Here is a 27918-nt window from a genome sequence, read left to right on the forward strand (position 1 = left end):
AAATGATTACCCGGTCTTCCTAAGACATTTAGTAATGAGAGGAAAACAGAATCAAGGAATGATACTTGCTGCTTTTACTGCATAAGTGTCTCCTTTCAGCCTTTTCCAGGATTCCACTGGCCACATTTAAGAAAGTGGATCCAAATATTTTATGCTCCCATTCTAACTTCTGAACCGCCTGCCCTCATGAATTCATATATTTTAACTCCTCTGCCATCATGACTCTCAGCCCACAACACATATTTGCATCTTTATTTTACCATGTCTTGTTCCATTTTCTGTAGCTATAACTGCATACACGAGACTGAGTGACTTATAAAGCACAGAAGTTTAGTCTAGCTCATGGTTCCAGAGGCTGGGATGTCCTCAATCATGGCAGCAGGAATGTGATCAAGCTTCTGGTGATAGTGGTCCTAATATCATCATATTCCATGATGGGGATCACCATGTGACAGGGAGTTGAAAGAATATACAAAAGATAGAAAGCATGAAGAGTAGAACCCACTGATCACAATGTGTTCCCAAGGCTACTAACCCAGTTCTACAAGGTCAGGAGTTCATTCTTATGAGGAAAAATTAATCTCTTTCAATATTCTGACAAGGGCCCACCTCCCATGGCCCCTTCATGATAATCAAACTGCAACACAAATTTCAGAGGGGACAAACCCTTCGACACAGGGCATCCCATTTGCTCACATGTTAGGGTTGGTCTGGGTTCAGTCACCCTAGTACAACCCAGTCTTCCAGGAAGATGGTAGTGATTCCTATTCTGCCCCCAGGGTTTACTCCAGAGCAGCCAGACAGTCTGGACTGCAGGTTGCCAGAGGTTCACACCACCATCTTGACTCTGTACACTTTTAAAGGGAAATATCGCTTCTTTGAAATTTCAGGGAATGCTGAAGTGGGGGACCCATGGGTCACAGGATATGCTTTTCAAGAAATGCACAAGCTCATAACACAGACAAACATAAAGCATGGATAGAGTAACCGCAAGAGAAGAAAATGATGAGTAATGTAAAATGCTCTGAGCTTTCAATCAAAAAAGGTTCATATTGAAAAAAAATGTTCCACTCAAGATGATTTTAACCTCCTTTAGGATAGGGATTGTTTTGTAAGCTGCTCCTAAATATTAAAGCAAAAAGAACAGTGATTTCTACATGGCTGGGTTTTGTTTTGTTGTGCAGTGCTGAGGTTTGAGCCCAAGTCCTCACGCATGCTAGACAAGTGGTTTCCTACGGAGCCACACCCTCGGCCCACAGAGTAGGTTTTCAACAGAAAATATTGAATAAGATGAGGCTGAGGAGGCTGCAGGTGGCTTTAAAACCCATTCATTACAGATCCTGTTAGCCATGTCCCCCTGATCTCCTGCAGCTCCACACCACGCCTTGGGCACAGCACTGCCCTGAAGCTGCAGGGCCCCTCTTGCCATAAAATTTGTTGTCACATCCATCACGTCATCAGCCCTGCTCAGCAGCTCTACTCACTGCTTTCAGAGATGACAGGAATAAGACCAAGGGAAGTTGGAACTGGCAACTTCTCAAGGATCAAATGTGACAGCACTGGAACAGGAAGCCCAGGTTTATACTCCAGGTGTAGACTGTAAGTCCTGCTCTCTGTCTGGCACGTCATGTTTTAGCTCTTTAGGAGGAGTGCTGAAGCTCACTTTCAGCTCTGACACTTATCTACCCATGGGTCTTATATCTCAGAGGCACAGCATCCCCATCTTCAAATGGCACTGAGGACAGATGACAGCTGTTGAGAGACAAGTGATTCTCAGGTATCCATTTGTTGGTCCAGAATAACAAAGTCTCAGAATTATCAGGAAGCTGCCAACTGCCAGAGATGACCACTTGATTCTACTGCCTAGTGGCCCCTTCCTAGCACAAGACCCTTCATACCCACCATTAATGCACCTATAAGGTTAAATTCCAGGCCACACACAAAGAACATGATGGTTCCATATAATGTCACCAGGCAGGTAGCCACTTATTTTTATATAATTTTAATTTCATGAGATAATCTTTCTTTAAATGTATTGGGCTGCAGTTTTCAAACTTTAATAGTAGTACGTATCAAGTGATACACCAATTAAAATGTCAGAATCCTATCTGAGTACATCCCTGGAGTTTTTACCTTAGGACCTACAGACTGGCTTTTTTAGGAAGAGAGATTACCATGAACAGGATCCTAATAAACTTTAAAATGTGTTTAACTGTGATAATAGTAACATTGTATCAAAGATAGGTGATGTTTTCATGTAATGTTTTATTATTATATTTACTACATGACCTACTATAATTAATAGGGTTGGTTAAGGAAATGTCAGTCTTCCTAGATGCATTTACCAACAGCGTATTTCCACCCCCTACCCCTCCTGGCTCTCTTCTCTGATGAAGCATCTGCTTAGAGAAGTGCACAAAGATGCAACAGCACACAATGCCAACACCCACCACCTGCAGCCTGCCGTGAATTCAAGCACCAGCCTCAAAGCCATCTGATTGCTTCGTGACTTGCCTTTCCAGACACGTGTAAACCAAGTCTCCCTATGTGCCTGTGTGTTTAGCAATGTAACCGACAGAAAAATCCAACAGCATAAGCAAATTTCACCTCGTGCAAACAGTATTCCCCAAGCAAAATTATAGGTAACATTTCCTACAATTAAACTATAATGTTGAAAGGGGATTTGGTTAGTAAACTAATAGGTATCCCCAACTGCCCTGTAACATTACTCCTGAGACTCCTGGATGACAGCCTTCACTCTTGCTTGACAATAATTCAGCTAATATAGAAATACATTCACCAAGCCAAGCAAAGACAGTCTCTGGGAGCAAACACCTTCCTGCTTTGGCCCCAAGGGAAAATGCTCTCTCATCTAGAGCAGATTGGAAAGACATGACATACATGCTAGGACTCCCCCTTCTGTACTACTGGAAGACATTGCTAATCAATCACTGCACTTTCCTGCTGAGCTCAGATGAATTCTTCTCAACAAAACTACAGGGAGCCTTTACTAATCAGAACTGGCATGTGAGAAGTCTATTTGCCTGCCCTGTCTACAGTTTATTTCACCAACCCCAGGCATCAAACTCCCTATGGCCAATCCAGATACACAGATATGTGAGTGCCTAAACCCATGGGAGGTGGAATCTTATTTTTCAATGTATAACCACCACTCTGCACATTTAGTTGGCTTTTAATGAAATGCTTCTCTTGAGAGGTGACAAGTTGTCCTTATCCTTCTCAACACCACTAGCTAGCATTTTTCAATAACCCTAAAGTAATACTCACATTTCCTCTCCAAGTACTTATGTCCTTCCTTAATCAAAGCAAATTTATTCAACTGTTAAAATCTCTCTCTAGAAACATACTTCTGGGCCTAGCCGTTGTGTTTCCCATCCCACCTCTTTAAATATAATCTTAATTCATTTTAATTGTCCTTTCGTCCTCAGAGAACAAGTAGCAATGCCCTTCTATGGTTAGCCTAGGGTGATTTCTTATTTCTTCAACTAATGAGGCAGTAGAAAATCACCTACTGATATAAAAAATCAATTTTCTACTAATAGATAAATAAAACTGACAAGTGACATGGAGCATCTCTTCAAGAAAAGAAACTACAGGTTTCTAAACATTCATTCGTATATTTTAAAAGCAAAGCTATACAATATACACATTTAAACATATGTCTCATATTTTAAAACTTAACACATAAAAACTGTCCTGTATTCTTTTCTGACTTTTTTATTTAAAAAATTAAGAGTTTCCAGATATGTAGAGATGATCAGGAAATGAGAGTGATTTTAAAAAAATATAAAAACACACAAGAAACTGAAAAAAATCTTAGTTCTAAAAAAGAAGGGAAAAGGAAAACTATGAGAAAAGGGAAAAATGGAAACAAAGTCTTTGTAAATAGGGAAGGGTGGGATGTGAAAGGAGGACAGGGGAATGGGGAAAAAATAAGAACCAAGATACATCATGCACAGGTACAAGATCCCAATGATGAATGTAACTGTACTGTACACATAAAAAGTGCCAATAAACTTAATGAAAAACAACTTTGGTACAAGATTGGAATAGACAGTTCTCCAAAGATAACACAAATGTACAATAAATATATGAAAAAGAAAGTATCAGAGGCAGTAAAAAAAACAAACAACTTTAAGCAACATGTAAGAGTGTGGTATAGGAAAGAACATCAGTATTGAATATCATTGCCATTGAAGTCAATAATAAAAGAAAATGAATGTTTTCTATAATACTTTAAATAACTCATGATTTGCTAGGGCGGCATGGTACCACAAATGCATGGATTGTCTATGTCCTGAAACTTTTACAAGAGATGGGGGCACAACCACCGAATAACTTTTCTTTACATAGTTTTCAACAGCTATCTTCCTATTCCATGCTGTGGTTTATATTGACTTATATTTATTTTGTTTCTTGTTTGTTTGTTTATTTTTTTGAGACTGACCTGGAACTCGCTTTGTAGCCCAGGCTGGTCTCAAACTCACAGAGATCCTCCTACTTCAGCCTCCCGAATGCTGGGATTACAGGCCTGCACCACCATGCCCTGCTGTTGACTTATATTTAATTGAAAAGGTAGTATGCACTAAATCATTAGATTCCTTTAAACTAAGAGGTGAAGAGAGGGCATTTTTCCCCCAGATACTTCCCTGGTCCCAATACTACCAGTGTAACCCTGAGCTGGTAAGTGTGTGTGTGTGTACGTGTGTGTGTGTGTGAAGATCATATGGCACCCTGTTCCCTGAAATGAATATTTTATAAAACAGAGAATTCATTTTTAGAGGTTTAGTAAATCAACCATAGTCTCAGTCAGGTTGGTTGGTTTATTTATTTATTTATTCATTTATATTTATTTTTTCTTTCTGGTACCGGGAAACGAACTTGGGTCCTTGCACTTGCAAGGCGGGCAGACAGAACCACTGAGCTAAATCCCCAGCCCAGGCATATTCTTATTATCACTGTTATCCTGCTACCCTAATGGTTTTCCCTATTAATATTGCTTATAATTGCTATCCAACTTTTCTAACATCTGCTTTAGAAATTCATGTGTCTAGAAATCTGACTACCAGGGTGAGTCTAAAGACTTCCTTTTATCTCCACTTTACTTCTCCCGTCAATTTAGCTAAAACGCTTCACAGAGCGGTAGTTACACAATAAGCACTCAGTAAGTGCTGATGGTTAAACGTAATCCTGGCAGCTTTCCACGCTACCATAAAAGTTTCCTAATATCCCTTTCATTGTCGTCACTGTTGATTCAATTATTCTCCCTCAGACCTTAAATGAGGCAGGCCACCCTTCCTCCCAGGCAGTCGTGTATTAACAGTTTCTTCATTCGTCTTCCGCTTACATCTAACTAAACTAATTATTCTCCTGTTACCTCACACCCTGTTGGTGTTCCACAAACTGCTGAGATGGCCCTATCTCCTGCAGGCATCGCGTGTATTTTTTTCGGCAGCCGGTTGCAACACAAGTGACAGAACTATTAAGAATGTCAGCCTTCGGTGCACGAGAAAGTTATGTAAAACAAATGGTGTCACCAAGGTAAAATGGGGACAGCAGCAAAGGGGACAGCGTGAGCAGGACGGCTGCCTTAAAGCCAGTGGAGCAGGGGGAGGAGGGGATACTTAGTCTAGTCCCAGGACAAGCCCCTCTAAGAAAGATAAAAACAACCAACGAATAGCTCATTATTTCTGTGCGACTTAGAATCTATTGATGTGGTAGATGATAAATAAGCAGATGATAACTACATGGTACATGCAGAAAGAAGGTAGATGACCAAGAGATGATGAATACATATGGGTACAACAGATGAATAAATGGATAAATCCCTGTAATTTCACTGCATTCCCATAGCTATGAGCCTGTTCCGAGCCAATGTGATCATTCCCCTCAAAATCATTTCAACAACTCTCTTAGCTGTTCTCCTTGTTTTGTTCCCCTGCCATGAGCCAGAATCTTCCCCAACACGGTAGATGAACCTCAGGTAGAATCATACTCCTCGCTTTGTCAGATCCTCTAATAGTTTTCGAAGGCACTCGGGGTCAAATCTAAGATGTGTACCTGGGCGGATCTCTCCCATATTTATTGCTCCAACCCTGGATCATGCTCCCTTTCAATGCTTTGCTTTAATTATACATTTCTTTAATGGCTTGAAAACACCAAATGCCTTGCCTGCACTCTCAGAGACTACCCACCATAGTGCAGCATGCTTCGTGTTCCATGTGTCTTCTTTTTTTTTGGTGGGGGGGATACTGGGGATTGAACTTGGGTCCTTGTGCTTGCGAGGAGGCAGGCGGCACTCAAACCACTGAGCTAAATCCCCGGCCCCCATGCTCCTTTTTTGCATGGAAAGGAAGTTCCATAGCAAAATTCTATTTCTTTCTTTTAAAGTTTTATTAGCACATTTTTACAGTACATAGTGCTCACATTTCTTATGCGGAATTGGTATATCTTAATTTCTTTTTTTCTTGAAAATATCAACCCCATCACCACCTTCATCTGCTTTTTGGAGAAGTGGAGTAATAAATAGAACCCAGATACTAGTGGAGTTCTTCAGGGACAACTGTCCTCACCCCAATCCTACTGTACCACTGTCCCCTCCCGATGCTGCCTTAAGGAGACAGACAGTCCCCATGGGCCATCTGGCCCGAGGTTTTCTAGGAGGAAACTTAGCAGAGGGGTCAAGAATGTGGACTCCAGAGCCAAGGCTGGAGCTCACCGTCAGCCCCATCTGCTGCCTGCTGACTGTCCTTGAGCATCCCAGGCAACCTCTTCCAGCCTCAGTCCTCTCAAGGGTGAAACAGCAATGACTAGCAGGATATGGTGAGGACCAAAAAAACAGGAACGTCACCTAAGATGCTTAGCCCCATGGCCTGGCCCGTGAGCACACTTTCAACACCTTAGCTGTTATCTTTAGAATGAATAATGGCAATACCTGTTTTCCGCTGCAGGAGTCCAGACAGGAACTCAGCACTCCCCATGATTTCCTTAAAATGTTCACTCTCAAAACATTTAGTGTAAGGTTTGGGGAATGAGGCATAGAGGGACATCGGTGCGAAGGGGGGACCCGATTACTGCAAAACAAAAAGCTTCCAATTGACCATCAGCAACAGCAAGTGATTTCCTTGGTGCTCCTTCCCTCACAAGGTCACCCTGCCTCCCACCCCTCGATCACCCCACAGCCCTATTCCTAGTCTTCTCCCTTCCTCATCAGAAGGACTTCAAGGTCATCTCTTACCCAATCAGAGGAGTTCTTGCACTTTCTCTTGCTGAGCTGATTGCTGCCAAAGTTGCTTTTGAAGTCTCACTGTCCCTGAAGCCTTTCCCTAAAGATATTCTCCTCCCGCAAAAAGGAATTTATATTTAACTTTCATTTAAAAAGAACAAAAAACTATAGGTTGCACAATAGAGTCTTGCTGGGGCTAAGAAGAAGAGAAGAGAGTCTTCTCAGCACAAGAGAGTCAGCTGGAGCTAAGAAAGGCCAAGTAACTTCCCCAAGTTTGCAGAGGCAGTAAATAAAGAGCCAAGATTTGACTCTTTTTGTTTAGCTCAAAGTCTGGACTTTTTCTTGGGGATTGCTGCTTGTCAGTTTGGATCTAAATGAACAACTTAACAGGACCCACTGCTCTACTGAGCATCCACGACCAAAAACATCACAACTTATTTAACTAACTCGGAAAATCCCGCCAACAGGAATTTCAAAAGCTATTTTTGGAGTGACCTCCTAGAAAGTGCATTAAGAATATAATGAATGGAATACAGTTTCTATGCATGAGTTTATGGTTATAACAGTGATCCAAGGCACTGGAGAATTAGCAGTCCTCTGCTTCCCGGAATCCCTAAACTCTTGCCAAGAAATAACATGACATTCATCTCAGATTAGTTAAAGGGAGAGGCATCTGGCTTAGAAACAATGTTTTGTGCCAGAATCCCTGAATTCCAAAGTTCCTTTCTTCTTGGAACACTACTACATTACAGAGTAAGGACTTATTATCTACTGTGCAGTCCCTCTCTTCTGTGAGTTTCTTGAAGGTACATATACTATTTGACCTAAGATTTCCAATCATTTTAGCCAATGGATTGGCCTAGCTCCTCTTAAATTTAATCTGAATCTCTATCGTGGGAAAACAGAGTAGGCCTAAAAGGCAACTAAGAGTAGAGCTAAGAATGGAAAGCTCAAACTACATTCAGCTGACTGTAAATTAGCACCATTCATTTCAAAATGAGTTAGCAATAAACCATCCTCTAACTGAATGGCTCCTCTCAGAGGTATTTATCCTCACCAAGTTATCCCATGGACGAAAACCATAGGTGATTGCATCCAGTGACACCGACATCAGCGAAAAGGGCAGAATCCTCCTAGTTTTTATATGATAGAGAAATAATTATCATCCCGATGAGCAATCATATAGCTGCTCCCTTTACGATAGCACGTAGCCCTTACAGTTATGATAATGGATAGGGATGACACAACTCCATGGAAGATGTTCCCAAGCTAAAACTTGAAGGTAGACATCATAACACCCACATCACAACAAGACCACCATGACCACAGCTCTGGATCATGACAAACCTAGACAGAGACCACACAGGAAATGTGTAAGAACGAAAGTGACTTCAGGACAGTAGTCCATGTCTGAATGATTCCTGTGAAGGAAACCCTCCTTTGCCCAGCATCTCCAGAGAGTTGTTTGTGTGATAAGTTCAGAATGAGCACGAAGAAGGTCAGTGAGAGCACAGAATCTGTTCTGCAATGAAAGACAGGCAATTGGAGCAGAGCCCCTGGGTGAGAGAGCCCAGTTTTGCATGCAAGACATGGAGAGTCCCCTTCCCAGAGCCAGACCTGCACCGGCTGGAGCTAGTGATTACGCTCTCGAGCCATCTGCTCGGTGCTTGTGAAGGCAGCCCTGTGTCCTCCTGCCTGGACGCCAGGGAGGACACTGATCACTAGTCAATCTGCTTGAAATTGCCTCCTATGATTAGCGGGTAATGACTCAGGTAGGTCATGGCCACGGACGTTTCTGTTATTAATGCATTAGCAGCTGTAAATGGGCATTGATTTTACACAGAGTACAGGTTTATGGAGTTGGTGGGGAGAGACTGGCCCTGTGAAGTGTGAAAGGTCATTGCGGGGGAAGAGACAGACCTGAGAGGGCAACATCCTTTGGGAAGAGGGAGGGAGGCTTGGGAGGAGTACAGCGGCTTTGGAAAGAAAATAACCTGGGCCTGGAGGAAGAAAGAGAAAAGTGCGCACAAACCAAGGATAATCTTTGACCCTCTCCTACACTGGAGATCAGGTTCCTTCTGTATCCTCCCTGTGATTGCCAAGTTTATGAGACTTCACACGACCTGGATTAATTGGCTGACTTTAAATTTTCATCTTACAATATTAACACAGGGCCAGGGGCCCAGACTGCCTCACTGTTACAACCTCATCGCCCGGCAGTAATTCAATGCCAACATTTTTTCCATAGCTACTTGGAATGAAAGGAGGAATGGATGACTTACGTTACCGGGATACAGATGGCAGAAGAGTCACAGTGTCCTGAGCTGCAGTGTACCTCAATAGTGTTTTTCAGGATGATTTATCCCCCTTACACAGGTGGACTGAGACCCCATAAGAGTTAGCCAAGCTGCCAAATGTAGGCACACACACCTGGATGTGCCCACCTGTCAGGAGGAAAGGGGAATGCGTCTCAGATACAGAATTGTTCTGTGCAGTGGTACCAGTAGTCACTGCTATGCTTACTGAGTCCTGACCATTCCAGGCAGGGAGTCTGGGTTGATACATTATCAGAAGAGGTCTGCAAATAATTAAGAGCAAAAGAAACTGACCACTGTTCTAAAAGTGGCTGCCTATCTGTAGAGGAACTTTGTCTCTTTGCTCAGACGCTCAAAAGCTGAAAGAAATCTGTGATCTTCCACATTGGGAGAAGCAAATTCCTTGACTCCACAGTTATACCCCGATGAGCAATCATATAGCTGCTCCCTTTACGATAGCACGTAGCCCTTACAGTTATGATAATGGATAGGGATGACACAACTCCATGGAAGATGTTCCCAAGCTAAAACTTGAAGGTAGACATCATAACACACATCACAATCGAAAAGGGCAGAATCCTCCTAGTTTTTATATGATAGAGAAATAATTATCATCCCGATGAGCAATCATATAGCTGCTCCCTTTACGATAGCACGTAGCCCTTACAGTTATGATAATGGATAGGGATGACACAACTCCATGGAAGATGTTCCCAAGCTAAAACTTGAAGGTAGACATCATAACACCCACATCACAACAAGACCACCATGACCACAGCTCTGGATCATGACAAACCTAGACAGAGACCACACAGGAAATGTGTAAGAACGAAAGTGACTTCAGGACAGTAGTCCATGTCTGAATGATTCCTGTGAAGGAAACCCTCCTTTGCCCAGCATCTCCAGAGAGTTGTTTGTGTGATAAGTTCAGAATGAGCACGAAGAAGGTCAGTGAGAGCACAGAATCTGTTCTGCAATGAAAGACAGGCAATTGGAGCAGAGCCCCTGGGTGAGAGAGCCCAGTTTTGCATGCAAGACATGGAGAGTCCCCTTCCCAGAGCCAGACCTGCACCGGCTGGAGCTAGTGATTACGCTCTCGAGCCATCTGCTCGGTGCTTGTGAAGGCAGCCCTGTGTCCTCCTGCCTGGACGCCAGGGAGGACACTGATCACTAGTCAATCTGCTTGAAATTGCCTCCTATGATTAGCGGGTAATGACTCAGGTAGGTCATGGCCACGGACGTTTCTGTTATTAATGCATTAGCAGCTGTAAATGGGCATTGATTTTACACAGAGTACAGGTTTATGGAGTTGGTGGGGAGAGACTGGCCCTGTGAAGTGTGAAAGGTCATTGCGGGGGAAGAGACAGACCTGAGAGGGCAACATCCTTTGGGAAGAGGGAGGGAGGCTTGGGAGGAGTACAGCGGCTTTGGAAAGAAAATAACCTGGGCCTGGAGGAAGAAAGAGAAAAGTGCGCACAAACCAAGGATAATCTTTGACCCTCTCCTACACTGGAGATCAGGTTCCTTCTGTATCCTCCCTGTGATTGCCAAGTTTATGAGACTTCACACGACCTGGATTAATTGGCTGACTTTAAATTTTCATCTTACAATATTAACACAGGGCCAGGGGCCCAGACTGCCTCACTGTTACAACCTCATCGCCCGGCAGTAATTCAATGCCAACATTTTTTCCATAGCTACTTGGAATGAAAGGAGGAATGGATGACTTACGTTACCGGGATACAGATGGCAGAAGAGTCACAGTGTCCTGAGCTGCAGTGTACCTCAATAGTGTTTTTCAGGATGATTTATCCCCCTTACACAGGTGGACTGAGACCCCATAAGAGTTAGCCAAGCTGCCAAATGTAGGCACACACACCTGGATGTGCCCACCTGTCAGGAGGAAAGGGGAATGCGTCTCAGATACAGAATTGTTCTGTGCAGTGGTACCAGTAGTCACTGCTATGCTTACTGAGTCCTGACCATTCCAGGCAGGGAGTCTGGGTTGATACATTATCAGAAGAGGTCTGCAAATAATTAAGAGCAAAAGAAACTGACCACTGTTCTAAAAGTGGCTGCCTATCTGTAGAGGAACTTTGTCTCTTTGCTCAGACGCTCAAAAGCTGAAAGAAATCTGTGATCTTCCACATTGGGAGAAGCAAATTCCTTGACTCCACAGTGTATTACCCAGCCATTCCACCAGAATTTTTGTTTGTTCCTTTGCAATTTCCCTGGATTCCTTCAGGTTCACCAGTGTCTGAAATAAGCAAGTCCACGTTACAAGGTAGAATAAACAGAGAGGAGATCTAATCCTCAGCTTAAGTGAAGGGTTTAGCAAGAGTACAGATGGATTATTTATTTTAGGGCCTCCAATCAGGAGCTGATGAAGGAGTAAGAGAAATACAAAGGTTTCACTTTTTTAAGTTCAGCAGCCCAGGCAAGAAGATACAGGCACGCCTACTTCCGCTTTCTGTGCTTCTCTAACAGAGCCTGTGAGTGTGGATAAAACTGTATCACTATTCGTTTACTAATAAGGAGAGAGCAGAATAGCTGTGCCGCTGTGGTCATAAAGCAGCATAGTGCACTCTTGTCCAGAAGACAAAGGACTCGTTTCTGTGCACAGGTGGAGAGAGAAGACATTACCCCTGGTCGGCTTCATCCATCTCTGCCTCACTGAGACTGCCGCTCCCTTCACCTTCTCTGCTGGAGCTCACTTTGCCCTTTCTTGTTTGTTTCTGAATTGCAGGTTGGAAGAAGCCTTACTTAAAGATCGTTGTAGGTAACTCATTATCGTTACTGTTACTATTTATTGATATGATAGCGATGAGGAAACTGAAATCAGATTGGTCTGGCATACTGCCAAGGATCATGCAGGCATTCACGGTGCCCAAAGCCAAGGCTGCCTCTCTTAATTTTTCAAATATTGATGGAGGTTGGGGTTGTGGGACTGCAGGGAATCATGGGAGAGAAAAAAAAAGGTTTAAAAGTACAAGGAGCACGCTCGTTCACAGCATTAACTCATATAACTCAATAAATAATTCATTCAAAACACACGTGGACTTATCACTGTTAGGTGAGTTAGCGACACGGCAGGAAGTGAGGTGGGTGCACACCATGCCTTCCTGACTCCTCTAGTCCAGGGGGGAGACAAATAAAAAACAAGTAATAAAAATGGTAATTAAGGTGCAGCAGGAGCTCAAGGGCTGATTTGCACCGGGGAAAGGATGGAGAAGTAGCAAGTAGACTGCAGGGTGCCACTTGAGGTTTCTCTCCTGCTTATCCGCGCTTCTTAAATCTTGCTATCATACAAGCTTTCCTTATAAATTCCATGCTTTCTTATCTCCCTCTCCCCTAACAATGAGTAAACAGAAATATATAGATATGCATTTCTCCTATTATTTCTCTGCCTATTCTCTCATGCCTCTCGATCAAAAAGCACCCCCTGAGCTCTTACTCCCTCCTCATCATCCATCAGAAAGAGAGAGAAAGAGACCAAAGAGCTGGACAGAGCTCTGGTATGCAGCAGCTTAGGAGAGACCAGAGATGCCTATGGAATGAGTGAAAAGAATATGTAGCAGGGTAGGTAGTGTCAAAGCAAAGAGGATGGCCAGAGAGGGTTCTTAAGATGAGGACATCATTTTATATGTTCTTCTGTACCATGGACTTATATGTAGCTGGCATTGAGCGTATCCTAGTCTTGGCCATCAAAAAGGAACGCCCTGTGTCATCCCTGCTCTGGCTGTGCTGTTCTCTTGTACACCAGCCTAGGCCTCTGGATCTTTGCCATTTCCAGCCCATCTGCTGAGTTTTAACTTGAGAGCACTGCACTCCCTGCTTGGAACGTTGGACTTGATGTTGTCCACCCTACTGTCCTCTCGAATGTTCTATCAATGTCCAGACTCCAAAATATTATTGTGTGTTGGAACTTTCATCTGAAAATCAGCTTAGCATTTTCTTTATGCTACAAGAAGCATCCAAGAAACTGAAGAATACAGGCAGCCTCCATTATTAGGAGGGCTTGACAGAACTCTGCACAGAGTGTGGATTAAGAGAATGGGGAAATAATAAACCCCAGCTTGTGAGAGCAAATGTACAAAGTATTGGACACTGAAAACTACACACATTTAGCCCTTGAGAGAGCAACTTGCCTGGTTGGAATTGAAGATAATTGGGAACCACAGAGAGTAGACAAAGTGTTACATAGGGACTAGCTTGCTTAAAACTAACTAGATAACATTCATGTTTCCATATGTTGGAATCCCTAAAGGGTGACTCATATGAGTCATGAGAACTGAAGGCATGGAAAGGGCCTTTTAGGAGGGCAGATGAAAGGCTCACTCAACTCTTGTTACTAGATAAAGAACAAGACAACGTTGATGACTGAAGTTTCACACCAAGATACCTGGGAAGAGAGTAGTGTTCTTGGGTGAAAGAGTGGAGCTTGACAAGTGCCAAGCACTTCCAGCCAGAAGTGACAGAGAGAAGTTACGGAAAGTTAGCAGCAATCTCCACTGCACATGACTCTAGGATGCAATGGTACATTTGGATCCTATTATTCTAGACCTATCAAAGTGGAAGTAGAAACTTGCCAAAAAATACTGAGTGAACAAAGACAGCAGTAAGGAAGACACCTGCGTTCTCCCACTTCACAACACTCCACAAGAAAGTCAGAGGCATTCCTCCACCTTGTCACCTCTGTATCCCTCCACGTGTTCTAACATCACTGTATCTGGTCTTCCCTGGGCCAGCACTAGGGCAGATGCTGTGGATGTAATCAGAGGAGCCATGCACTGATCAGTCAGGGCAGGATGATACCACTCAGCACAAATGCACGAGGTGGCACTGCGCAGCATCCAGGGTACTTCAGACCCTCAGTTTTGCCCCAAAGGTAAATGTGGGGAAACAGAGCGTAGGGAAGGGGCAGGGTTAGAGCACCCTGGGGACTTGGGACAGGAGTACCTTACCGGTCAACTTCCTAATTGATCTATACTGGCTAAGTTTCAGCCTAGATTTAGGTGTGGACAATGCAGACTTAGCCCCATATTCATAAGGTTTCTAGTTAAGGGCTTCCTTAGCCAAAATAATAAGCAGTCACTAGCTCTATGTGCATAAATTTAAATAAATTTAAAATGATTAAATTTTAAAACAGTTCTCAGATTTATCAGTCACCTTTGAAGTGCTCAGTTGCTCCCTGTGTCCAGTGGTTACCATGTTGGATAACACAAAGAATATTCCTAACTACTCTGGGGATTGAACTCTGATCCTTGTGCTTGCAAGGCAGGTGATGGAACCATGGAGCTAAATCCCCGACTCCTATCTACTCTTTTTTTTTTTCTTTTTCTTTTTTTGGTACCAGGGATTGAACTCGGGTCCTTGCACTTACAAGGCAGGCCACCAAACCACTGAGCTAAATCCCGGGCCCCTGTCTACTCTTAACAAGGCAACCATGGGAGATGACAGGTGTGTTAACTAACCTGATTGTAGCAGCCATTTCACAGTGTATATAAATATATCTCTATATATGTATATCATATTATATACCTTAAATATACATTATTTTATTCATTATTAAGACACCAGTGAAGATAGTGGAAAAGAAGAATATGAACCAGATCTATTGGACAGCACTAAACTAAAGAGAAAGACAAATGCTGATTATTTTCCCAATTAATTCACTTATTATAACTAAGATGCAGCATGAATGAAAGCATAATTTCACAGGAGAGGAAGGACAAGGAAGCCTTCCATTGGAGGTTAAATTTACAAGTCGTAGAAAATTATTTTGAGGCTTACATCAAACCAATAGTCCTGCTAACATGAGCTTCCTATAGTATCCTGCTAAGCACACAGATCATAAAGGAACGTGGAGCCAGAAAATAGATACTGGCTCATGTGAGTGAGCTCTGTATCTATACAACGTGCAGTCTGTGTTCAGAGGGCCTTGGTACAAAAGGAACATTATAGGAAAAATCAAACAATGAAAGATAACCCAACTTTTGAAGCAGGAAATGGAAATTGATTCTCAGAAGCCTGAATGGGAATATGAAAATCTTGGCCCAGAACAAGGTAAAACATCCACCACAACAGTTCAGGCTCAATGTCAGACATACAATTTCTACCTGCAAAGTCACTGCTCCCAGTAAAATCCCAGAAGAGAGTGCGGTGACTTCCTGAGCAGCCATACCTGCACATGTTACATCAGACAACACCCATGGAAGATCACGGCATGTGGCCAGCTCCAGTGCCAGATCCTCTGACTGCCTGGCAACCAAGCAACTGCCCAGAACTCCACCATCCTTTAGGGGAAGTAATCCTTTGCCCTTGGAAATAGACTGAAATTTCTAGCATCAGAGAAGCTGCCATCGCAAAGGAAGAACTGGAAACTGAGATATGCTGAGGCTGGACAGCAGCCCTCAATTTCCCCCATGAAGAATTATCCAGTTTTTTAATTTCCTGTTTCAAAATTTATTTTAAAATTATCATATGTGCTTGCCGGTTCAAAGCAGCATGGTAATACTTTTTTCCTTTTTAGACTGCAGTTGTAGATATGAAATACCATGTCCACAGACAAATTAACATGAGTTCCCTTACAGCACTGTACTAATTATCTTGGGGACTAGAACCTCCCCTAGGACCGAAGCTTCAGCCCTGGCCCAGGAGTAGAACATAAATTCTTCCCTGAGAAGCAGCAAATGTATCAGGTTCCAAAGACAGGAGGTGGGGTCGTGCATAATCTAAAAACCCCTCTTGGATATCTCTCTTTCTTCATCTCACCCTGCCTGCCCCAGCATGGTAAAGATCTAGGAGAAGAACGCTGCTTGCAACAGGAAAAGATAAAGCAACACGTTTTTACTTAACTTTACACCAAATGAATTAGAATAGGCTTCATGGCAAACAGCCCCCTTCTTTTTATTTAACAAAACCTCTCCGTTTTCAGGAAATGCTGTACCCTGAACTTCAAAGGCTTGAAAAGAGAGATGTGGCAGTTAGGGAATTAGAGATGAAATTTCCTTTATGATTAGGAACAAAGGCCCTGAGTCTAATCTTCCGTGTGATACAAGCTTCGGCTGATCAGGGTGACAGGAAGTCATTTTGAGGCACCAAACAGCTAATGCAGCATCTCTTCCCTTCTGTCTACTCCTCCTTCTTCATCCTACCTGTGTATGCAAATTCTACAGCCATAAGGGCACCCAGGTAAAATCACCAAGGGCAAAAGAGCTCGCTTTGATCAGTCTCTACCAGGCATGGCCCCCTGGACTCCGATTTTACTCGAACCTTTATGACATGATTCTGCATGATGAATCAAATTAGACTCCACAGCACTCAGAGGCGGAACATGCTAAGCAATTCCCAAAGCCACAGAAGAAGCCACACCTTGAAAAATAAATATTTCCTTAAATTAACCTTTCAAATTTTTGACATTTATTCTTAAACCACTGCAGTTTTATTCATCAAGTTGTTGACTGATAGGGCGGACAAGGGCTACTGCAGAGGGGGGCCAATGTCAGAGGCTCTTTTGAGGTATCACCCCCTACACGACGGTAGGTAATGAAAAAGAAACTAGGGACACTGGACAAAATACTGCTAGCTCCCCCCAAAATGAGGTCTGTGTGCAACGAAAAGGCAGATGGTAGAAAGTGCTTACTGGTTAAAAACAAATGAAATTTCTTCACTGCATCATGGCATCTTAAAGTACAGACTTGCTTTTCTGTGGTAATTGTTATATAGCAGTCACACATTTTTACTTAAAAAAAAGAGTCAAGAGAATTGTTCTTAAACACCTCCAGAGTTACATGGCCTTGTTAACGGATCTCTGCCCGCTGGTATTTCCCTCTAGCTGCAGAGTCATTGACGGGGGAAAGGAGACACAATGTCTTCTGGTGAGAAAACTCGAGAACAGGAGAAAAATGAGTCACATTTTATTTTAACCCCCAGAAAATAATGGTACAGTTAATCCACTGATGCTCAGATTTGCTGTAGGGCAGTGGACGAGACCGAAGAAGGATTCGGCCTAGCAGGCCCCTTCTCATCTCTCAATCCAATGCAATAGAGCAAGAAAGAAAAAGAAAAGACACAGACAGTCAGAAAAGTTTCTGTGAGACTTGCAGGCCTGCAGAAGAGAGCATGACACAGAGAATGCAACCCAAGAAAGGGCTATGTTTATGTCATGAATGTTCAAAACAGGTTGCACTTACTGAATGTGGAGTCCGATCAAGGAAGCTGTAAGTGCCACTCGCATGAGTTCTCTGAGCAATTTCCTAAGGAAGAAAAGAGGGGCAAACATTAGTATTCACTATGTACCCTTGCATCAAACGCACTCCATTTTTATCACAGAAGTATTGGTTAACCTCCAAAAGAGATTCTGACTGCGATGCAAATTTAACAGTAGGGATGATGGTGATGCTGATGACAGTGATGGTGTCACATATCTGTGATCCCATCACACTGGAAGGCTGGGACAGGAGAATCATGAGTTTGAGCCCAGCTTGAGTAATTTAGTGAGACCCTGTCTCAAAAATTTCAAACAAAAGGGCCAGGGATTTAGCTCAGTGTCACAGCTCCTGCCTGGCAAGCATGAGGTCCTGAGTTCGATCCCCAGGACCCTCCCCCAAAATAAAATAAAAAAGTAAAAAAGGAGAGGGCTGGGGGTGTAGCTCAGTGCAAAGGCCCTGGGTCCAATCCTCAGTACTGCCCACCAAAGGAAAAAAAAAAAAGGCAATGATTATAATCCTTAAGATGTTTCACTCTCCAACAAAGAAGGTATGTTTATTCTCTCAATCTCAGAGAGGGCTCAACTAAAGTTGCACAAAACATGCAGGGGTCCAAAGGAGCCTGGATTTGAACCTAGGCTCCTGAACACCAAGCTTATAAGCACTCTGCCCTGCCATCTTTTTACACCATAAGCTTCTGTTCACAAAATGTGTCATGGAAACACTAGAAATTGATATGTCAGAGATATTATTGTGGATTTTCCAGCAGAATTAGGTTGGGTATAATAGCTCTAAATCTCCTTTTAATTCTGAAACTACAGGAGTTTATAATGCTTAATTTAGTGGTAGTCCAAAGTTCAGAAATGGCGGTGACTTCTTTTTGCAATGAACAGTGCTATAATATAGGGCCATGATATAGGGACCCGCTCAGTACTAAATTTCAAATGCATATCCATCACCATCTACTCAGAAAGCATAAGGTTCATGTTAATTAACATAAGATAAACTAAATAGTACCTTTCAAATGCCCATTAAATTTTCAAATAATTCAGTGAGTCTAGGGAAAAGCCTTGGCTAAACACAAAAATCAAGACAAGGGTTGATGATAATTGGCCCTTTTTCTGAGAAGAAATTTAAATAACAGGGAATGAACTGGTTTGCAGGCATCTGGAATCTTGAGCCAATGCTCACTGAATTACACTTACAAAGTAGCAATTCAGTTTACCCACCAATGCAGTGCAATTCACAAGTTCAGAGCTTTAAATAATATTTGCAGATTCATTAAGAAAATAAAAGTGTGCCACTTTTTATGTGACATTTACATTTGGTGAGCCCACAGGTATTATTAGCCTAAAACACCTGAGAAAATCAAATGGCTTCAAAATTTTGGAAAGAAAAACCTGCGGAAAAGTCCAAGCGTACACAAGATTCTAACGTGGTAAAGACAATGGTGACACTGTATATATTTCAGTAACCTTTTGCTTGGTATTTGATGATTTCAACTTCCTTTAACTGATAACAGTGAAGTTCATGAGCCCATATCAATGAAGATCAGTCATCCGTTCATCGTCCATCCATTCATCCATTTGTCCATCTGTCCATCTGTCCATCCATCCATCTTTCCTATCATCCTTAGCTCCATTGTCTACTAGCTCTTTGACTATAGCCAAGTCATTCAATGTTTCTTGAAGGTTTTTTTTTCCTTTTATTGAGTTTATTGGTACATTTAAGGTATATGCACACCTATCTTTATACAGGCACAGTTTGTAACAGCTAAAACTTGGAAACAGCCCATTTGCCTATCAGTTGGAAACTGTGTAAAGAAGATGTGGTTTTTCTATAAAATGGAAAACTAGTCAGCCGTAAAGAATAAGAAATTACTTTCTTTTAAGTTTTACATTGCTAAAAGTAGAAACTACACCCTACCTAGAACACACATAGGACCGAGGATTGAGATCATTATTAATTATATTTGTAAAGCACATAGCACTGAGCCTGACACAAAGTCGGCACTATTTAAAAGTTTATTATGTTTAGCCATTTTTATGTCGGGCATTGTCTGTGCAGTGCCTGCAGTCACTCCAAAAGGCAGATGTTGGTCAGGGGTGTCGAGGAAGCCTCCCTCTGGGAAATGGCGATAGAGTTGAGACCTTAAAGAAGAGACAAAGGTAACCAGATGACGTGCATAAACATGACTGGGAAGAAGCGTTGGACAGTTAGGAAATAAAGAGTCAAGTCCCATGGTTCTCTTCCATAAATCCACACTATACTTCAGCAGGAGGATCACCTACTGTCTAAAATAGCAGCAGTGACTTTACTGAACTCTTAGTACCTCCCAGAGTCTATACATAACCTCTTATTTATTAAAAATAATGATAGCTATGGTCTAGCACAACTGTCTTGCCTACTTACCTTCTGGCCCTTAACACATTCAGTCATGCCCTCTGAGATTCAGCTACATGAACCACTGGGAAGACACAGGGACATTTACCCCTGCAGCCCTTTGGTCACATTCTTCTCTCTTCCTGAGCACCCAGCACTTGGGTCCATGTGAGCATACACTCAAAGACAATGTGAGTGTTCTCTGCAGCCTTCACTGACCTTTCCAGCTAGACCACACCGTGGGGGTTGGCTCCTATGGCCATATACACATCCTTTTGTCACAACCAGAACGGTATGTCCTCTCTATTCCTTTGTGGACTGCACCTACCCAGGCTGTGCACTCTGGGAGGGCTGAGGCCATGTTTAATTTCACTCTGCAGCCTTACCATCAGGTGTAGTACCCAGCCACTGAGCACCTGCTCACCACATTGCATAGCCTAGAAGTCCTCCCTTACCCAAAATGTCACAGGACCAGGAAGGACATTGACCTCCATACCAGAAAGAAGTTTTCTCTGAGCAACAGGGCCTCCTTGGGTACTCTTTATTTGGTATCCAACCAAAGCAATTAATTTCATCCCCATATTACCTTGGTACCTATAATTCCACATCGTGATTTTAATCCAACCCACAGCTGAAATTACCATCTTTTTGTTGATAATAATCTGTCAAATCCTTGAGGTGGATTGCTTTATAAACAGTCCGGAAACCACTGTCACCTACTGATAATGGAATCAGTCTTTAGCAACGTACCAAGCAGTGTGAAAATCCTAAAATGCCCTCCAGAGTTTCAGAGGAGTCATGGGATTCTTGCAGGAGGTGACCACTGGCCTCACAAGTTAGCTTCCTTCACCCCTGAACCCTGTTCAGATAGATGTACAAAATGGCAATGTCAGCACTTCCAAAACACCCATGTTGATGATCCCCAAGAAACCTACGTGTTGTTTAAATTGGTGGCCCTGACTTTTTAAACAGTCCAGCCCACACAGCATCTCTACTTTCAAGGCATCCACTGTGGACTACCTCATGGAGTCTGCGGGAGCCTGCAGTGGACTACCTTCCATGGATGGCTACTTCCTCATGGAAATACTCCGCCATATGGTCTAAGGAACACATCACCCCCCCACAGTCCTTATCACAGCAGTTGCTTTAACACTGCACTAACAAATTTGCTTTCTTACCAGCATGGTAGCTCCATGAGGACAGAACTGTGGGGACTTCGCTCACCTTTCCAATTCTACCTTTGATTATGGGGCCATAGAAGTGTAACACATCTGACAAGCATGCACACAAGGCGGGAGAGATGGAGAGAGGAAGGAAGGAAAAAGTTTCCGTCACCCCACTGCTCCTTTCAGACACACTCCAAGTACATACAGAGCTTCCCTAGAAGTCACTTCTCTGCTCCACTCCCACCTCCACCTAGTGTAATCTCAGAAATTATGTTAGAAGTGCGTGGTCCTTGATGATGAGCTAGAGCTGTGTTCAGCGGAGGTAAATCCTTGCCTGACTGAAACTCAATTTTCTCTAGGAACTGGGAAGGTACTCTTAAGCTTTATCATTTCCAGTACAGGGAACCTAACAACTACAGGATTTCCATTTTCTGTCCTGTGTGCAGAGGAGAGCAGAAGACATACAATTGGGGCCCAGAGCAATGAGCAGAGGGAGGAAACGGAGAGTGAGGGGCTCTGGGAAAGGGCAGGTGGTGGCAGGGGCTGCCTTGTGGCCTGATGACAGAGCCAGACGTCCATGACTCAGGGGCCCAGCCACCTTCCACCTTCCAGCACTATGTAACAAATGTCCCCAACCACTGAGCTGGTGCTTGCAGACAAAGGAGCCATGAGTCAGGTACCATCTCCAAGGTGGCTCCACACCTCCCGGGGGACTCTCCATCTGCCCCACTCTGAGGTAAGCAAACTTGCCTGACCACATCAGGAGTCGAGGCCAGGTGCACACTCTCCACATGTCACCTGCACCCCTGACCTCATCAGTTCCCTGGAGTCAAACTACTCTAGAAGGTGCCCTGAAGCCACCTCAGCAGGTGCACAGGACCCTGGAGCCAACTCCACTAGGGGTTATTTTGTGAGATTAGGTGATGGTGCAGTATGGAGAGGTCAGTGCCAGCGCTCATCACACCTGGGATGCAAGGAGCAAGGTGGGAGAGGAAGACCACTGAGGCCTCCGAGACAGCAGCCAATACCCTCCCCAAGGGAACTGATAATTCCCAGACACAGAATAGGACTCTAATGCACTTGAGCATCCGCTCAACTCAGTCATCCAAGCAAAAGGGCTAGTGTGTCCCCAGATTCTCTACAGGATCAAAGCACCCTGAGAACCCATGTGCCATTTTTCCTGTAAACCCATGGCTCCTTTACTAAATAGAGCTAGGTGTTAGCAGCACTGCTCACTGTGATCACACGTGAGAACTGTACATGGCCAGGACACCATGGGACACCCCAGGGGTTGACCCTCCCACTCTACTCCCACATCAGATGCCTGGCCTTGGTGCCGAGTCTTCCCCCAAAGAGATATTCTTCTCTTTATTCGCTGATAAATGTGAGCTGAATAACAAAACCCAAGAGGCAATAATAATCCTACACTGAAATGAGACACCCAAGCTCTCTGACCTGCCTATGCGTCTGCACAGTTGTGTCCTCTTCCAAGGATGCTGCGTTCCATCTCTTTCTGCTGGTGACTGCGTCCCTCCCTACTCTTCATGTCTTCCTAGAGCCGGCGCTGACTGAAGCCCTAGTGCAGTGAAGGGATCCGGCCCCTCCTTCCCAGAACCTGTCTGCATCTCTAAGCTCATTCCCCACCCACGTCTTCTTCACAAGCTTTGGGGAAGTGGCTTGACCTCCCTGAGCTTTAGTTTCCTTATCGGTAGCACAGGGATGGTAACTTCCCTGCTTGCAGGATAGGCGTCCACAATGAACACTTGGCACTGCTTCTCAATGCATGCTTATCGAGCCACATGGCCAAGAGTGATGACTGCTTGAGCACCAGTGGTCTCAAGCTCAAACTCTTCACCACCTAGCCCTGTATCAGGTGCCAACCTGAGAAGCCTGGCACTGAGCAGGGCCTCCACGATACAATTCTGAAAATAAGAAACCCATAGGGCTCTTTTCTCCTGATAAAATACAATTGTACTTGCTACTCCAAGACTTATATTTGACTTGTCATCCTGTTTAAATGCAATAAGCGTCAATTAGTCTGTCTGTTGCATTTAATTTGACTGTGCTTGGCCCTTCAAAGGCTGCTCAGGTACAGTTTCCATGGCTGCCTCATCGAAGGGCTCCTCCCAGCCTTCCTCTCCAGGGAAGCAACTTCTACCCTAAGCTCCAGGGACCTCAGAGAGCCCAGAGATATTACACCACACACAGCACCCTGCTCCAAGCCTTATTGTTGGTGTGTTTAATTTCCTGTCTTGGCTTTACAGGAGATTTCTAATGTTTGGGCTGTAGGGTATGTTCTGATTAAAAATAATCCTCCCAATTACAGGTTGGCATGAGCCTACTGTCACACGCACTCTGCCACCAGCCTCTGTGTCCCTGTCAGCAATAATTGTATCTGCACTGCCTAACTGTAAATGAAAACCCAAGGGGCAAGTTTGGGTCCCCGGCTCATGGGCCGCACTGGATCTTTTAATTTGCACTGTCTGTCAAAAGGATGTGGCTGTGTGTACTCCAAAGAATTCCTCAGACTCTCAGATTTAAGGCCAGAGAGAACAGAGGTACCACAGTCTGCTCAGAGAAATTGCATTTGAACCCACCAGAGATAACAGGGTACGTGGAAGGTGACGAGGCTCTTTTTAGTTTGCTCCAAACTTTAGCTAGACTAGATATGAAAAGGGAGGTTATGCTCCAGGGAAATCTCAAACTGTATTTATATTATTTCTGCACCATGTACATAAGACAGGACATTGAATTCAAAGGATGAGACTGCGACTCTTTGAAAGGAAATACACGCATGAGACTTGATTATTTCAATCTCTATAAAATTAAAACTTTCTGAATATGGGGTGAGGAGAAAAAGGTATGTGGGGGAATTTTCCAGATATTTCATGGGAAATATTGTGAAGGCATTCTCACATAAGCAGAGGCATGTCCCGTGACCAGGCCAGATTTGGCATTTGAAATACTTGGTGAGTCAAAAACTATCACTTGGTGACAGGAACCAAGTAAAGTTCTGTTTCCAGAGTAAGGAGGGTGGGAGACTCTGGCATGGCCCCCACACTTCATGTTGGATCTCATATGAGTGATGTTGGCTCTTCCACAAGACAGCTGGGACCCTCGCCCCACCACTCTGGATGCCAACTGAGTATGTGTTTTTAGGGTCAACAGAAATGCTGATTCATCTTCCCAAGAAAGTGTCCCTCTGGCTAAGCCGGGCTTTGGAGGGGTTTCAGGGCTGACAATAGGTTGTGGGACACAGAGATCATCAAGGTAAGAACATTCAGGGCCAAATGGGTCCAACTCCTGCAAATTCACGGTCCAGCTGGGATGCAGATCAGATTAGCAAACAGAGCAGCAGGTCAAAGCCAACATTGCCTGCCAGGTTGTGAAGTCCTGTCAGGACATACCACACGCTTTCGTCATGGGCTTATTGTTTATGGTGGCTTTCCACTGTGACACGAGAGACTCAAAACAACTACTGCCTTTCAGGAGAGAAGTTTACCGACCTCTGATATGGAGGCTTACATAGATTCACGCACATTTACAAGCACCTTAACCCCTAAATAAAATAATAACAATCCTATTATCCTCATACATATTTGAATTTTTATTTATATTATGTAACGTAATTATTAATACATTATGCAATAACAATCATATACAGAGAGACTCAATTAGAATAATAAATTATTTACTAGTATTCGATAATAATAGCCATACTATTCATATAAATAATATAAATTATCATCCCATTAGTACTGGATAATAATTATAGTAGTTTCTACCTGGTGCCTATGAGCTAGGAATTTTCCTTGCAAAAGGTCCTCGCGGTACAGCTCTCCCCAACTCTGTTTCCCTGCTAGGGTGATGAACTAGGCATTTGAGAATCTGAAAGAACTCGCCCCAGGTCATACAGCTTGTAATTAACACAGTCACGATCCAAATCCAGTTCCCCGGGACTCTGAAGTTGACACATTTAACTGATACGCAGTCACCCTTTCATTTTTCCTGCTAGCCATGTTGCCCGGTGCTGCTGTTTTGCAGGGCCCCGGGCCTCATTTCTCACAAGCAGAGAGAAGGTGGAGGCAGCCACTTAGCAAAGCAGTTTCTCTGAAATATCATCTTCTTACAGTCCCACCATGAACCTATAGATTTCCACATTTCCCCCACATAAAAGGAGGATTCCCAGTGGCCTGTGATGTTTCCAAACATGTACTGTGGGTGGGCAGGAAAAAGCAAATAAGAGAAATGGAAGATTTTTTAATACCTGCAAGCAGCTTCTTGGTTTGAACAATAAAACTGGTAAAGGTGAACGACAGCAGTGGGCTACTTATGGCCACCTCACTGAACTGCTACAGATGCAAATGCTCCTGCCCATGGCCACAGAAATAACCAGTGAGTCCTTTCCACCACCAGGAGGGCTTCCCAGCAGCTGCTCAGGAACTCACGCGGACTGCGTTTGCCCACATCCATCAAGGCCGGAGCACATGGCTGGGCATGTGCCTGCTCTTAAGAAGACTGTGGGTCCCATTCACGTGGCAGCTACCAAACTTCTCGCTTAATAAAAAGGCAGGAATTTGATGCAGGAAGCTTGGCTCCAAATGCATGAGGGATAATGAGGAGGGTATTCAATGTGCCCTGTGACCACTGAGCTCCAGGGGGAGGGTCTGAAAGGAAAGGGAAAGCCCTGTGCTCCTGTATGGATTCTATCCATCAACCAGCTCTCAGCTCAAATAGCACCTCCCTAACTAAGCATCCCCTGATCCTTCTCAACTGCAGATTTCGCAAGTTGCCACACTTATCTCTATAGTAACCACACACACAGGGTCACAGGATGAGTATCGCCACTTTGGACCAAATGCTCTATGAGGTCTAGGGCTTAGAAGGCTCAGATTCCCTGAAAATGCTCGGCAGTCGACCAAGTACCTGGGCACATTACATCTTGGTTCTGTGACTGCTTGAGCAAAGGACTTCAGGATGGAACCACATCGTCTCTCATTTCCCAAGGCCTCAATCTGAGAGTCAGCAATTCCTCACTAACTTCTTTGCTTCTCTGGCTTTTACTTTCAGCCCAACTTCTCTCCCTACACAGCTTCTCAGATGTCAGAGACTATGATTCTCGTGGAGGTAAATGAATGGGTGAAGGGAGATCTTTGACATTGGCAGTCAAATCCGCTTGAGTGTAAATCCCTGCTCCAGCACTTCCTAGCTGTGTGACCTTGCTTCAATTACTTTCCATCTCTATGCCTGAGTTCTCTCATGCATACATAATAAGCATTACTCTATTATAATATGCTTATGATGGGTTTGGCTGCAGTGAGTGTTCCAAAAACACTTAAATTGTGTTTAAGTTAACTTCCCAAACTCAAGCCTAAAGAAACATGGAAAGGATTGTGACTCATAGAGGCTCAGTAAGTATATACCTGAGACCAGAGTCATACATATTTGAGTTTACATAAAGATGAAGTCAAAACCAAGAGAACAGTAACACTCAGGATATAGCGAGCACCTCAGGAAGCTCTGGGATCTGGGATTACCTACCAGACCTCTGTGTGACTATACAAGGCAGAGCTCACAGAAGCCCCTAGGCCGTGACACGTCATACACACACGGCAGGCTTCTGCACAGGGGTCTCCCATTTTGGCCATCATGCTCCAATTCTGCTGACCTCTGTCAATGGAGATGGGTAATGCAGGTGTAATTAACAGGTGACTGAGAGGCCTTCTGGATGACCTAAGAGGAGTACTGATTGTAAGAATGACCTCCCACCGCGTGGTCAGCCTCTCTCAGCCTGTGGACTTCCTTAGCCAGGCACCTGGCCTCAGGGGAAAAGCCTCTCAGAGGCTCCCACTGCCATCCTCCTCTGCTTGTCCCTCCAGGCGGGTCAGGAGGCTAAACCACCCAGCCTCGTGGAGGTGAGAGGGAGGGTGGATGGAGCAATCGTAAGACTCAGGAGAAGTGAGATGCAGACAGATTTATGGAGGTGGGATACAAAGCACATCATTGGGAATGCATGACACTTTTGTTCATTAATCATCCTTTACTTTAAATCTATTCCTCAATGAAAAGCAGCTTTCCTTTTCTATTACCAAGATGAATGTGTCAACAACACACCGGCAGACACCAGACTACAGGGAGGAAAGAGAGAGATGGAAAAGAAAAAAAAAAAGCAGGAAGAAAACCCTTGGTACATAGTGTGATATATTTGCTCAGATTACAGCTTTATTTACACCACTGAAAACACTTTATTTTTGAGCTTCATAACTCATTGCTCTATAAAGCAAAAGAAAGGAGCTAGTAGACACCTACTTCCACATGGAGAAAGGACATGAAACATAAAGAAAACCCATTCTAGCCGGGCGTGGTGGTGCACACCTGTAATCTCAGCACTTGGGAGGCTGAGGCAGGAGGATCGCTGTGAGTTCAAAACCAGCCTGGGCTATATAGTGAGTTCCAGGTCAGTCTCAACTACATAGTGAGACCCTGTCTCAAAAAAAAAAAAGAAAAGAAAGAAAAGAAAACCCATTCTTTATGCTGTGGGTCTAAATATTTTGAAAATTCGATTTAATATGTGTTGGAATCCAGAGCACCTTATTATC

General features: G+C 43.7%; 1 protein-coding gene across 3 annotated transcripts in view; it reads right to left on the reverse strand.

Annotated features, from left to right (window-relative positions):
• Positions 1-27918, reverse strand: part of Rbfox1 (RNA binding fox-1 homolog 1) — a 1859632-nt gene that overhangs the window by 1149633 nt on the left and 682081 nt on the right. For all 3 annotated transcript variants that reach the window (XM_010644147.2, XM_010644148.2, XM_010644158.3), the window contains one exon: positions 17757-17819. In XM_010644147.2, the coding sequence (XP_010642449.1) occupies positions 17757-17819 (63 nt within the window). The remainder of the gene's footprint in view (positions 1-17756; positions 17820-27918) is intronic.

This window comes from Fukomys damarensis, unplaced genomic scaffold (genome assembly GCF_012274545.1).
Source record: "Fukomys damarensis isolate Sample0158 unplaced genomic scaffold, DMR_v1.0_HiC HiC_scaffold_34, whole genome shotgun sequence".
Classification (NCBI taxonomy): Eukaryota; Metazoa; Chordata; class Mammalia; order Rodentia; family Bathyergidae; genus Fukomys; species Fukomys damarensis.